This window comes from Suncus etruscus, chromosome X (assembly GCF_024139225.1).
Source record: "Suncus etruscus isolate mSunEtr1 chromosome X, mSunEtr1.pri.cur, whole genome shotgun sequence".
Lineage (NCBI taxonomy): Eukaryota > Metazoa > Chordata > Mammalia > Eulipotyphla > Soricidae > Suncus > Suncus etruscus.
Window position 1 is genome coordinate 94,208,911 of NC_064868.1, and position 14,048 is coordinate 94,222,958.

The following is a 14,048-nucleotide window of genomic DNA, read 5'->3' on the forward strand; positions in this document are numbered from 1 at the left end:
AGCAACTCAAAGCACTCATAGACCTCTATGCGAAATACCAAACTCCTCAGAAAAGAAGCAGATCTGTATTAAAGATGCAGGTTCCCCTCGAAACCAAAATGGGCCACAGAGAAACCTTAAGCAGGGATCAGCTGTAGGGCTCTGGGCCCAATTCCCAGTACTACATATGGATGGTTCTCGGAGCACCACCAGGGGTCACTCCTGAGCACGAGACTGCTGGGAATGGCTCATCCCCACAGCTGAGAAAGAGGAAGTCAAAGTAACCAACTGAGCGGTATTAGGAGCTTAGACATTTGTTCTCTGGAAGGACTCTTCCTGAGAAAAGAAGGAGCCCAGGACCAGAAATGTACCCTAAAGGTCAGAGCGATAGTGCAGTGGGGAGGGCTTTTGCTTTGCACGCGGCTGACCCAGGTTCAATCCCTAGCATCCCATAGGGTTCCCCAAGCCTGACAGGAGTAATCTCTAAGCACAGAGCCAGGAGTAACTCCTGAGTGCCTCCAGATGTGTCTCCGCCAAAAATGTGGCCCATGGGGCCGGAGAGATAGCATGGAGGTAAGGCGTTTGCCTTGCATGCAGAAGGGCGGTGGTTTGAATCCTGGCATCCCATATGGTTCCCCAAGCCTGCCAGGAGCGATTTCTGAGCGTAGAGCAGTGGTTCTCAAATAGTGGGGCGCACCCCCCAGGGGAGGCTGGAGGGTCCGTAAAGGGGGGCGCGTTTGACCTCGGCAAACACTATCATAATAAGCAAAGCCCCGTGTTTATGTCTCTGTATGTTTCTGGAGTTGAGAGTTGCTGTGTCCTGCTTCAAACCCCGCTTTGAAAAGCTCTGTATTGCAAAACATGCTCATTGTAGCCATTAATCTAGACATCACCTCTGATTAAAAAATCAGCTCAAGGGGCCGGGCGGTGGCGCTAGAGGTAAGGTGCCTGCCTTACCTGCGCTAGCCTTGGACGAATTCCCCGGCATCCCATATGGTCCCCCAAGCCAGGAGCAACTTCTGAGCACATAGCCAGGAGTAACCCCTGAGCGTCACCGGGTATGGCCCAAAAACCAAAAAAAAAAAAAATCAGCTCAAATTATTTTATATATTTTTGTTTTGCAGGTTAAAGATTTTTTAATAAAGTTACTATTTACAGTCTCGCGGGGGGGGGGCGTGAAAAATGTTTTCTTTTTCCTAGAGGGGCATGACAGAAAATAATTGAGAAGCAATTGCATAGAGCCAGGAGTAACCCCTGAGTGCTGTCGAGTGTGACCCCCCCCCCCAAATAGCACAAAATGTGGCCTAAGTCCCACATAGGGCCCAGGGCCCAGCCCTCAGCATATGAGAGGAAGAGAAAGGGGACAGAGGTCAAAGAGACAAGATGCCACCAGTACAGGACAGCTGACCCAGGACTGTGGTCTAAAATATGGGAAGATTTTTCTTTGTTTCTTTGGTGGGTTGTTTTTGGGGCCATAGCCAACAGTGCTCAGGAATCACTCCTACCTCTCTGCTCAGGGAGATCATATGGTCTGCTGGAGATAGAACCCGGTTTAGCCTCACTTAAGGCAAATACCCATCCCACAATACTATCTATTTTCTCCTACACAGTTTGGAAAAAATTTCTTACAAAGAGCACTTTACAGAGCGCTGAGTCCAGCCTCTTTAAGTATTGGTGTAGCGGGGCTGGAGATCATAGTCCAGGCACTCGGGCTCATGACTGTCATGTGCTGACCCCAGCTCCATACCCGGCACCACAAGGCCTGAGCACTGCTGGGTAGTGCACTGAAGCAGCACTAGAGTCTCTGGCAGCTCAGGGCCCAGCAATACCACCTCCCTGGGCCATAGCTTGGAACCACCGGCCTCATGGGCAAAGCCCACCAGGAGGGGGCACCTTCCCATAGGGTCCCCCTAACACTGCCAGGAAGAATTCCTGGTCGCAGAGCTAGGAATAACTCTTTTTTTTTATAGGAATAACTCTTGAGTATCAGCAGTTGTGCCCCAAAACCATTCCCCCAAAATATAACCCCAAACAAAATTGAGGCAGGAATAGCTCTTTGCACACTGACACCTGGGCTCCCTCCCATAGAAAAACATTCAAAAATTGGGGCCAGGGAGCTAAGACAGGGGTTCAGGTGATTGTCTTGCACACAGCCCACTAAAGTTTGGTCCCTGGCACCTCCAATGGTTCCCCAACATAACCAGGAGTAATCCCTGAGTGCAGAGCCAGAAGTCCTGAGTAGTCCTGGGAGTGGCCCTAAAACCAAAAACAAAAGACATTTCTGTTGCCCCCACCCCACCTTCCTTTCGTTATTGCTGATGCTGCACATTTGGACTGTATTTTCGTAACCAGATGCCGTCTGTGGTCCCTTCAAGTCAGTGTTTGGGAGCACTCAGAGTTAAGGTACACAAGTTCTAACGTGCTGGCCAGGGGTCGGTGTGGTGCTCACACCCGTGGCAAGGGGGTGCGCTTCCTAGCCAGGTGCTCATCCAGCTTCTGACCTGCCCTTGAGGCTTGTGCACATTTTTATTTGCTCACACACAGCTAGCCATGGTACAGCTGCAAACTGTGCCGTGACCAGGCCCAGTTCACACATAGGGCACTGACGGGACCTGACCTCATGACCACATGCTTACATGGTGAACACTGCAAGCCTCCTCTAGGTCAAAGGGAACAAATGAGACTGGACAATTAGTCAAGGGATAAGGCCTTTTCCTTGCACGTAGCCAATTCGGTTTGATCTCTGGCATCTCAAAGGGTTCTCTGAGCACTTCCAGGAGGAATCTCTGAGCACAGATCCAGGAGTAAGCCCTGGAGTAACCCATGAGTACAGCCAGATGTGAACCGCCTACAAGAAAAGAAGATAAGGTTTGAGGGGGCCCGAAAGATAGCATGGAGGAATGGCATTTGCCTTGCATGCAGACGGACGGTGGTTTGAGTCCTGGCATCTCATATGGTCCCCCAAGCCTGCCAGGAGCAACTTTTGAGTGTAGAGCCAGGAGTAACCCCTGAGCGCTGCCAGGTGTGGCCCAAAAACCAAAAAAATCACAAAAAAAGATTTGAAGAGAGAGCTGGGAATGTGTGTGCCTTGCAAGTTGCTGGCCCAGGTTCTATCCCCTACATCCCATTGGGTCCCCCACAGCCCCTCCAATAGTGATCCATGAGCGCTGAGTCAGGAGTAATCCCTGAGCATAGCTGGGTGTGGGCCAAAAAAATAAAAAGATAAGGTAAGAAAAGAAATCCCAGAATGAGCAAATGCTCTAAAGGTAAGTTGCCAAACAGGAAATGGAGAAAGAGCCCACGTGAAGCGTCCCCTGCCTATGTCACCCAGGAGCCCAACAGTCAGAGCAGCACAGGACAGTGGGAGCCAAGGAGAACCATTGCCAAGCACTGCACAACCACAAGGGTGCAGGTCTGCCATCCACACAAGGCCTCCCAGAGGCTGCCAGTGCGTGGGCACCAGCCCTGCAGGGGAGAGCCTGCCAGGGCCACCCTGGCACTCAGCTGTCAGAAGAGGCTCAAGACACCATGTCGCCAGCCCGGAAAGATACTGGCGCAAAGAAAACCCCCACATTCTTCAGCCACACTACCAAGTGCGAGAAAGAACTGAAAGGCTACGTGGGTGATGCCATTTGAATGACATTCCAGAAAAAGTAGCACTAGATCGCTATCTGCCTGCAGATGGGGGTATCTGAAGGGGAAGCCCAGGCCTGGGGCAGCTCTGCTCCAGCCCAGCAGGTTGCGGTGCATGTATGGCACCAGGCGGCCAGGCCCAAAGAATCCTACTGCAGGCAGTGGATGTGGCAGCTATGAGCACCCTCCGCAGGCTCAGGGACCTGGTTCACCCACTAAGGTACAGGGTCTCTGTGAGGGAGACCCAGGCTGGGTCCCGAAACACTGCCAGAAGTAGTCGCCAGATATCTCCTCTTGGTCTAAAAGCCAAAAAAGAAAAGAATTTTTCTTTGATGAGGTGGAGGAAGTGCGGACAGGAATGTGGGTTGTGATTCAAGAATGTATACATCTATGGGGCCAGAGAGAGAGACCTAGCACAACAGGTGCGATACTTATCTGGCATGTGGCTGACCCAGGTTTGGTCCCCAGAGCCTGATATGGTCCCTTATATAGCACTAAGAGTGATCCCTGAGTGCAGAGGCAGGAGTAAGCCCTGAGCAAGTCAGGGGTAGCCGAAAAACAAGCAAGAAAGAAATGTGCACACGAAGAGGCCTCAGTGGGTCCATGGAACTGTTGGGGATGGAGCAGCATAGGCAGCAGGAAACTGGCCAGATGCAAAGTTCAGACGTGAAGGAAGTGAGTAGAAGTGTCCTGAGTAGAAACCAAGCTGGCCCAGGCTCCTTGGGAGACTGGCTTCAGCTGAGACACTAGATTAGCAGTCATATCTAGGCAGGGATGGCCAGAGTGCACCGAAGGACTGTGTTCTGTAGGTTCTGCTGCTTTGGGTTTTGCATGTCCTCCCAGCTGTGCTCAGGACACTACCCAGTGCCAGGAATGGAACTGGACCTCCCACATGTAGAAGGTGTTCTTTTGTTTGTTTGGTTTTTGTTTTGTTTTGTTCTGGGGGGTCATACCTGGCGACACTCAGGGGTTACTCTTGGCTCTGCACTCAGAAATCGCTCCTGACAGGCACGGGGGACCGTATGGCATGTCAGGATCCAAACCAATGTCTGTCCTGGATTTGCTGTGTGCTTGGCAAATGCCCTACCACTGTGCTCTCTCTCCAGCCCCCAATAGGTGTCTTGAATCTCTGAGTTAATCTCAACAGTAGAAACACTATCTTAATACCTCTTCCGTTTCTGTTGGGTTCGAGACCGACTCAACCATGCTCAGGATCCCTCCTTTTCTACACTTAGGACTCAGTCCTGTCAGTTTGGGAAGACCATATGGATGCCAGAGATCTATCTCAGTCAGCTGCATACAAAACATGCACCCTCCTTGCTGTGCTATTGCTCCTGCCCTTTGTATCTAAGCTCATGTCTACAATAATCCGTGTCCTTGTAGGAGCAGAGTGACTGGCCCTGGTTCAGCTGGTCATGAAGCAAAAGGCCCTGTAGCAAGGAAGCCGCTGAGCATCCCGACCACTCTCCTGAAGTCCCACCCCAGCCCATGGGGGCTCCTTGCACAGTTGACTAAGGGAAGGCTCCAGCAGGAAACAGGCATGAGACTGGCAGGAGCTGTGGGTCAGAGTTAAGTTGGTCTGGGCTTAAGTTCAAGCTCTTTCTCTTTCTCTCTATCTGTTTCTCTCTCTCTCTCTCACACACACACACACACACCTCCACATTGCCATTCTCTCATGGACATATATTCACTGTGCCTCACATACTCATTGACCCATACTTTACTCCAAACTCATACATGCACTTACCTGCACATATCTATTTACATTATCACACTCACTGAGGATCTGGGAGAGACAAAGGGACCCAGAAACCCGAGGAAGTGTCCCTGATCCAGTACCCTCATGGAAACAGACTGAGCATCTGGATGGGCCCCAAAGTGTAGGTGTCTAGCTGTGCTGGAGGCTCCAAGTCAGTGGCAATACAGCGGTGCTGCACATGGTGCCCCTTCCCTGGACCAAAACCCCACTCATCATGCTTGAGCTGCTCCCAGTTACCCCCAAGGTTATGTGGAGAGAGAAGGGAGATTCTGGGCCCGGACACCCTTGCTCAAGCTCCAACCCTGGCACTGCACAGCCCTGCCAGGTGTCATCAAAGGCACCCAGCACTGTGAGCCCAGAGGCCTACCCCATCTGGTGTGGTTGGCAGATATCTCCGGGAGTAGCACCAGTCTCAAGTACAACCCCCCACTAAAGGTGAGGGTGAGCAGATTGGGTGGCTGGCTTAAATGGGGAAAAAGTCTTCTCTTCCTCTCTGTGGTCCCCACCTGTCCACTCATGACCACTGCAACAGAGCCTTGTGGGCCTAAGTGGGGTGTGGGGGTGAGGAGCAAAAAGAGGCATGAGGGGAGGCAGGGGGTGCTCAACAGATGGGAGAAGGGTGGCCATATTCTACTCTGGTGGGGGTCTCTAATTCTGCTGCAATTTGTCTGCCCCCCTCGCCCTCCCCATAGTAGAATTGAAAAACAACTGAGAATATGACTATCCTGAGAGGACCTCCTTGGAAATGCTCCCAGTGGCCCTCCCCTAACCTGCCAGCCTTTGTTCCAGGTCATTCCAGTTCCAGAGTCCCCAGAAGCCAGGTCTTGCTCTCCAGGTTCAGGTCTGTGGGGGTCCACACCCTCCACACCGGGTTTCAGTCCTGCTTGGATTCCCAGGCTCCCCAGTTCCCTGTCCTCACCCTGTGGTTTTCTTGGGTCTGTAGGACTGTAGGGTCAGAGTCCTGTTGGTCAGGAGCTGCAGCCACTGAGGAGGGGGTTGCTACCAGGGTGAGTCAGTGTGACCCCCCCTGGCAAAGGCCCACACCAGAACCCCCAGTGGGTCCGTGCCTGGGCATTTCACAGATGCTGGCCCTGGGTACAGCTGCGGTGTGGGTCTGAGTGTTATCCAGGACCCATGGCTCCTCCCCAGAGTTGAACTGCATGAAGGTGCGGGACACCAAGCAGAGTTTTTCTCCCCCTGTGGTCTCATTGTAGGGTCCCATCAGTTCTCCTCTGGGCCTTGACAGCCATTTCCCCATCACTCAGGCTAACCCGAATCTGCACTTCAGTACCCACTTCCCCCTCTGGCTCCGGTCTTCATCCTCCCACGGCCCCGGGTTTCCTCCAGTCTCTCTCAAAGCCATCTACTTCTCCCTTCACTCTGTCTAGGCCGTCTGAGGCAGTCCGAGTTGGGGCTTCTCGAACAGGGACGCACCCTTCTGGGCTGTGAGCCGCCCTAGCTGTGAACAGGTCCGAGCTGGCTGAAGCCAGAAGGGCTTCTCTTCGGAAAGCGGAGGCTGGCTGAGGGCTTAGTGTAACGGGATGAGCCATCTGGGGAGTCAGTGTAGCCATTGGGGAGCTGGGAATGGGGGGGAGGGGCCGCTTCCCCTACCCAACCCGAACAATGACCCCCTCCTTTCCCGCCCCCAAGGCTGCTCTGGGCCCTGGAAAATTCCAGAGCTGCTGTTTGTGGGTCGGAGGGGAGGCAACTGGGCAACCTTGTTTTCGCTGGGGAGGCCGGAGATAAGGCGCCAGTGGCAGCTGCGGCCTTGGGGTAGGGTCCGTGCACCCGCCCGACACCAGGGGGCAGCGTTGCCGCCTTCCAGCGGGCGCCTCCACCCCTCCTTGGGCCAGGATGGGGGCGTTAGGGGTCCAGGCCCCTTGCCAAATGGTTGCTTCGGTGTAACCCAGCTCCTGAGCCAGGCGGCAGTCCCGGCACCCTGACCTCCACCTTCCAGACTGTACCCGGGTGGGTTCGGGGCTGCTGAAGCAGAGGCCCAGCCCCTAGGACGCTCCCCGTGTTCAAGCGGGCTGGAAGCAGGCAGCGGGGGGGGGGGGGGGCGCGGTGGAGCCTTGGGTACCCAACTGTGGCCCAGCCCCCAGATAGCAGGAGAGGCGGGCCAGAGATGGGCAGGAAGGAGCGCAGAAGGGCAGAGGGCGGCGGGGATGCCTGGAAGGCCGCCAGGGAAGGCGCCGGGCACCGGGCGACGAGGGGGCCGGCGGGGCCCAGGTGAGGCGGGGGTCGGAGCACCCCAGGTACCAGCGGCGGCGCATTCCACGGGCGGAGGGCGGGTGGCGCGGGGCGGGGAGCGTGGCGGCGGGGGGGTGGCCGGGGGGCGGGGGGGTGGGGCGCCAGTGACGTCACCCGGGAGCCGCTTCTTAAGCGGGCACGGTCGGGCCGGGGCGGAGAGGGCCGGTCGCAGCGCGGTGGCGAGTCGCTGTAGCCGCCGCGGCTCGACAGCGGCAGGAGCCGCCGCCGCAGCGCAGAGGAGACGAGACGTGCCGGCCGCCGGCGGAGCGGTGCTGGTAGGGTGCGGAGGGGCGCGCGGGGCCGCCGCCGGGCGGGGGCTGGGGCGCGGGTGCGGGCCTTGCGCTAGTCGCCGCTTGCAGACAGCCGGGGCCGATGCCGCCTGCGCTCCGCTAGGCTGAGCCTGGGGCCGGGGGAGCGCCCGCCGCCGCCGCCGCCGCCCGAGCCGCGGATAGAAGCCTCGGGAGCCGCCGCCGCCACCGCCGCCGCCACCACCGCCCGGCCGGACCCCACCGCCACCCGCGCGCCCTCGGGCCCCCGACACACATGAGATTCTTCAGGCTCACTTTCAAGTGCTTCGTGGACTGCTTCTGACCGCGACTCGCCCTCCGTCCCGCACCCCGCCCGCCCCGTCCCCCGGCCCGGCCGCCCCGAGGCCCCCGGGCGGGCCCGCGCCTTCGGGGCCCCCAGTGCCCCCCACCCGTCCGCCAGTCCGCCCGCCCGCCCGCGCCGAGGTCCCCCGCCGGGGCCATGGCGAAGAAAAGCGCCGAGAACGGCATCTACAGCGTGTCGGGAGACGAGAAGAAGGGCCCCTTGATCGCTCCCCGGCCCGACGGCGCTGCGGCCAAGAGCGACGTCCCCGCTGTCCTGGGGGCTCCCGGGACCCACCTCGCCGTGCCACCGCGTGAGACGTGGACACGCCAGATGGACTTTATCATGTCATGCGTGGGCTTCGCCGTGGGGCTCGGCAACGTGTGGCGCTTCCCTTACCTGTGCTACAAGAATGGAGGAGGTGAGGCCCCCGTCCTCCCCCGGGGTGCCAGGCCAAAGTCCAGAGGGAGGGGGAGGTCCTGGTGGCCAGCAGGGGGGCCACATCGTGGCCACTGCTGCCGCTGGAAGGCCCTGCCTGGGCAGCCTCCACCCCATGGCGGGTCATGTGCTTGGCAGCAGGGGTGGGGAGGGGGGAGGACGCCCAGGGATAGAGACCTAAGGAGGCTACTACCCCCCCCCCCCCCGACTCAGGGACTCCCGGGAGCCTGGCATGGAGGAATGGGAGGAAGAGGCGAGGTTGGAGGGGGATCCTGGGGGGGCTCACAGAGGTGAAGAGCCCTGGCTGCCCCCTGCCGCTGGGCAGAACAGTTGCACATTGTGTGGGCCCCCACACACACATACACACATACACATACACACACACACACAATGGGCCACTCTGTCCCTCCCCTGTCCTCCCCGCCCCTCTGTGGCTGGGAAGCCAGGGTGCCCGAGCCAGCCTTGGGAAGCCTGCGGCCTGGGCTGCCTGGCGCCGGCGCTGGACACACTCCTTGTACCCTGTGCCCGCCCACCGGCCCTGCTTAGCCACAGCGACAGCATGCATCTGTCCTGTGACTGCATGCAGAGTGGGGCTGGGAAACTGAGGCTCTGAGCTCCCGGCTTGGCCCAAGGTCACAGCCAAGAAGGATGCTTTGCAGGACACAGTAAGCTGTGGCCAAGCCTCACACAGCAGGGCAGAGCAGAGGGGCCCAGCAACCCCAGACTTATAACCTGCTGGCCCCAGACTGCCCTGAGCCTGCCAACTCCAGGTCGACCTGGCCCCAACCCTGTCTCCCACATCTGTCCTGGATCTCACACCTGCAAACATCCTCCTCTCCACTCGCCCCCAGCCAGGACTGCCATCCGCCCTCAGCCTTGAGCACAGAGGAAGGGGCTCCCCCAGGCAAGGGCAGTGCCAGCCCTGGTGCACATGCGCATTGTCACGCATGCCTGCCCCCTTCCTTCACTGCCTGGCAGACAGGGACAGCCACTCATGGGGTGGCTGCATAGGACTGCGTGTGTCTTTCATGCCCGTTAGCTCACCCCAGTCTAGGGCTCATTGTGCCTCGAGGTGGGGCTGCTTCAGCCCCCACCTCCAAGTCCACTCACATTGGGGCTCTGAGTCAGTGCTCCCCCACTGATTCACCCAGTGGGAAGTTTGGAAAGGGAGGGTGCCACCAGCCTCCCTGTCCTTCATTCTTCCCTCCTTCCTCCCCTACCAGGAGTGTTCCTCATCCCCTATGTCCTGATCGCCCTCGTGGGAGGGATCCCCATATTCTTCCTGGAGATCTCTCTGGGCCAATTCATGAAGGCTGGCAGCATCAATGTGTGGAACATATGCCCGGTGTTTAAAGGTTAGTGTTAGCTGTGCCCTGTCTGAGTGAGCCTGGTCCAGCTGGGGGACCAGGGCAAGAAGCTGGGCCAGGTAAGGATATCTGGGCATGGGCAGGTGGTGGCTAATAGGCTCCCTCTCCAGGCCTGGGCTACGCCTCCATGGTGATCGTCTTCTACTGTAACACCTACTACATCATGGTGCTGGCCTGGGCTTTCTACTACCTGGTGAAGTCCTTCACCACCACGCTGCCCTGGGCCACGTGTGGCCATCCCTGGAACACCCCCGACTGTGTGGAGATCTTCCGCCACGAGGACTGTGCCAATGCCAGCCTAGCCAACCTCACATGTGACCAGCTTGCTGATCGCCGCTCCCCGGTCATCGAGTTCTGGGAGTGAGTCAGGCGCTTGGGGCTCCCACACCTGCTGTTGGCCCAGCTTCCCAGGAGTGCCCTGCAAGATGTGGAGCTGTAAGAGGGGGCAGCTCCCCAGGAAGCTTGGCCCAGCCCTCACAGACTTGTTCTTGTGCAGGAACAAAGTCCTGCGGCTCTCTGGAGGGCTGGAGCTGCCCGGGGCCCTCAACTGGGAAGTGACCCTGTGCCTGCTGGCCTGCTGGGTGCTGGTGTACTTCTGTGTCTGGAAGGGGGTCAAGTCCACGGGAAAGGTACAGCAATGAGGTCCTGGTGGAGGGCACTGCTGGGTCCTGGCACTCCCTCCCCTCTCGAGCTCCCCTTCCTGCCCCTGGGGCCCTGGCTGGGTGGCCTTCCATCGTGGGGGTATGGTATCAGGAGCCACCTGCTCCCCAGATTGTCTACTTCACCGCTACATTCCCCTATGTGGTCCTCGTCGTGCTGCTGGTACGTGGAGTGCTGCTTCCCGGGGCCCTGGATGGCATTGTCTACTATCTCCAACCTGACTGGTCCAAGCTGGGTTCCCCACAGGTGAGCTGGGGCCGGAGGGGGTACGGGCCACACCACTGGCCCCTCATGCCAACTCCTTGCTGCCCATTTCCAGGTGTGGATTGATGCAGGAACCCAGATCTTCTTCTCTTATGCCATCGGCCTGGGTGCCCTCACGGCCCTGGGCAGTTACAATCGCTTCAACAACAACTGCTACAAGTAGGCCTCAGCCCTGCCCTGCCACCATCCCACCCTGCTGCCAGCAGGCAGCTTTACTAAGCCCTACTCCCTTTCTCCCAGGGATGCCATCATACTGGCACTCATCAACAGCGGGACCAGCTTCTTTGCCGGCTTCGTGGTCTTCTCCATCCTGGGCTTCATGGCCGCAGAGCAGGGCGTGCATATCTCCAAGGTGGCAGAGTCAGGTAGGTGGCCCAGCCAGCAGTGACTTCTCCTCCTCACCCCCCTGCCAGCTGGTGCCCTGATGTTCTCCTGTCTCCCAGGGCCTGGCCTGGCCTTCATCGCCTACCCTCGGGCTGTCACGCTGATGCCTGTGGCCCCACTGTGGGCTGCGCTCTTCTTCTTCATGCTGCTGCTCCTTGGCCTGGATAGCCAGGTTTGTGGGGGTCCAGTTGGTGGGGGGAGTGGGTCACAGGCACAGCCTGAATGCCCCGCTTCAGTTTGTAGGAGTGGAGGGCTTCATCACTGGCCTGCTAGACCTCTTGCCGGCCCCCTACCACTTCCGCTTCCAAAGGGAGATCTCCGTGGCATTGTGCTGTGCCCTCTGCTTCGTCATCGACCTCTCCATGGTGACAGATGTGAGTGCGGGGTCAGGTTGGTGGGTGCCCTGGGCTCCAGGCACTGCTGCCCTGCCCTGACCCAGGCCCTGCACCATCTGTCTGTCTGCCAGGGCGGGATGTATGTCTTCCAGCTGTTTGACTACTACTCAGCCAGCGGCACCACCCTCCTCTGGCAGGCCTTCTGGGAGTGTGTGGTGGTCGCCTGGGTGTATGGTAGGTGGGCTGGAGGGGCACGGTGCTGGGAGTGGGGAGAGGGTGGCTGGGCTTGCGGCTCTAGGGCAACCCTGCCTCCTACTTGCCTGGCCCCAGGAGCCGACCGCTTCATGGATGACGTGGCCTGCATGATCGGGTACCGTCCGTGCCCCTGGATGAAATGGTGCTGGTCCCTGTTCACCCCGCTCGTCTGCATGGTAAGGGGCTGCGTGGCAGGGACTTGGGGGAGTCATGAGCACGACATCCCTTCTGGGCTACACGGGAAGGGCCTGGGAGCTCCCTGAGCATGGCGCTCCTGCAGGGCATCTTCATCTTTAATCTGCTGTACTACAAGCCGCTGGTGTACAACAACACCTATGTGTACCCGTGGTGGGGCGAGGCCGTGGGCTGGGCCTTCGCGCTCTCCTCCATGCTCTGCGTGCCCCTCTACCTCCTGGGCTCACTCCTCAGGGCCAAGGGGAGCCTGGCAGAGGTGAGTGGGGTCAGGTGGGGGGTGCTGAAGGCTTGGCACAGCCAGCAAACATCTAACACTCCCCTTTCCTGTCCATCTCCCACAGCGCTGGCAGCACCTGACCCAGCCCGTGTGGGGTCTCCACCACTTGGAGTACCGAGCTCAGGACTCGGCTGTCAGGGGCCTGACCACCCTGACCCCAGTGTCCGAGAGCAGCAAGGTGGTGGTGGTGGAGAGTGTCATGTGAGCCCTGGAGCCATAGCAGACCCTGCTTCGCCCGCCAGGCCCTTCCCCCTACACCGCTGGGGTCTGTGGGGTGGGGAGGGGCAGCACGAGTACGCACTAGAACTTTTTCCATTTTTAATAAACGCCAAAAATATCATACAACCCACCAAAAATAGATTCCTCCCCCCCCTGCAGCAAGCTGGTGTGCACCCTGCTTCCCAGGCCCTCCGCTCCGCCTCCCCGGCCTCTGCCAGTGCACCCTGGCCCTGGAGGCAGTGGCAGGGACCCAGGTGGCAGCTGTGGAACCAGGCGAATGTCACTGGGCTAAACCCTTCTCCCTACCCAACTCTTAGACGCTTAGAGAGCCAGCAAAGGGAGCTGAGGCTCCCGCCCCATTGCCACCAACACCCATTGTGAGAGCTTGTGTGAGTGCCTGTGCGCTGGGTGCCGCCCTCCAGCTGAACTGTGGTGAATACCAGGTGTGAACGAAGCCTGCGGGCGATGGAGCTTGTATTTTGCACATTTTATAAAAACTGGGAGAGAGATTTCTGCTTGTATATTTCTTAAGAGAAAACAGCCCTGACCCCTCTCCTGGCCACTCCCATTCCCTCTCACTGCCCCCTTCCTCCTCAACCCCAGCCAAGGAGCGTGAATTTATAGATCTAATTTTCATAGGCAAAACAAAAGCTTCAAGCTGTGCCAGTCTATTGTGTGGGGATGTATGTAGAGTCCCCAGTGCAGACTGGGGTGATAAAGTGCATTCCCCCTTGCCCCCTGCCCAAGTTGGGGCTCAGTCCCAGGGATTGGGGCTGTTCACTGGGCACGCACGCACAGCCTCCGCTTCCCCGTGCCCCCAGGCTGGGCTGGGGTAGGAGGTGGACCCCCTGTAGGTAGGGGGCCCCAGCAGGGCTCCCCACCTGCAGCTTTTCAAGCCCCAAGTCTTCCATGTAGCAGCTTTAACAAACTCACGTCCGTGTCACCTCCAATCCCAAGCATGGAGTGGACTCGAGAGAGGCTGCCCCACCCCTGTGCTCAGATCTGGGCCGGGGGTGGGGCTGGGGGAGGGCGGGGTGGGGGGACATTCTTACTGTGCTGAAAAGCCGCTGCAAACATAGCAATAAAACATGTCATTTTCCAAAACTGCCTCCTGGCCTCTGGGATGGGAGGGCGGGGCTTTGGAGGGGCTCCACACCCCAGCTCTGCTCCAGTGTGCCCGAAGCCTTCCATCTGGAACTGCCTTGCTTTGAAGAGGCACACACGGGTGGGCGGGAGGCCAGGGCATCTCATGTCGACTCCCCAAGCCCAGCCAGTGCATAGAAAGGATGGGGGGAGTCCCAGAGTCCAGAAAGCAGTGCCAGACTGACCAGGGTTGCTAGTGTGGGAAGCCCTATTAGGGAGATATTAGAGTATATTAGGTACCAGCAAGAACCACTGGGGCAGTCCTGGAGATGAGCCCAAACACCGGGGTGGAAGAGGTCTGG

At 58.6% G+C, this 14,048-nt stretch overlaps 2 protein-coding genes across 2 annotated transcripts; both read left to right on the forward strand.

The window, feature by feature from the left end:
• Positions 1 to 7,536: 7,536 nt before the first annotated feature.
• On the forward strand, positions 7,537 to 8,329 carry LOC125998951 (translation initiation factor IF-2-like). Its single transcript, XM_049766966.1, has 2 exons — positions 7,537 to 7,896; positions 8,015 to 8,329. Exons 1-2 carry the CDS (start codon positions 7,537 to 7,539, stop codon positions 8,210 to 8,212), a joined length of 558 nt encoding a protein of 185 aa, XP_049622923.1. The 3' UTR covers positions 8,213 to 8,329.
• On the forward strand, positions 8,329 to 13,112 carry SLC6A8 (solute carrier family 6 member 8). The gene is made up of 13 exons (XM_049767494.1): positions 8,329 to 8,630; positions 9,871 to 10,002; positions 10,125 to 10,374; positions 10,511 to 10,643; positions 10,786 to 10,920; positions 10,994 to 11,097; positions 11,179 to 11,303; positions 11,382 to 11,494; positions 11,559 to 11,696; positions 11,789 to 11,891; positions 11,988 to 12,088; positions 12,193 to 12,363; positions 12,449 to 13,112. Exons 1-13 carry the CDS (start codon positions 8,369 to 8,371, stop codon positions 12,587 to 12,589), a joined length of 1,908 nt encoding a protein of 635 aa, XP_049623451.1. The 5' UTR covers positions 8,329 to 8,368; the 3' UTR covers positions 12,590 to 13,112.
• The last annotated feature ends 936 nt before the right edge of the window (positions 13,113 to 14,048 follow it).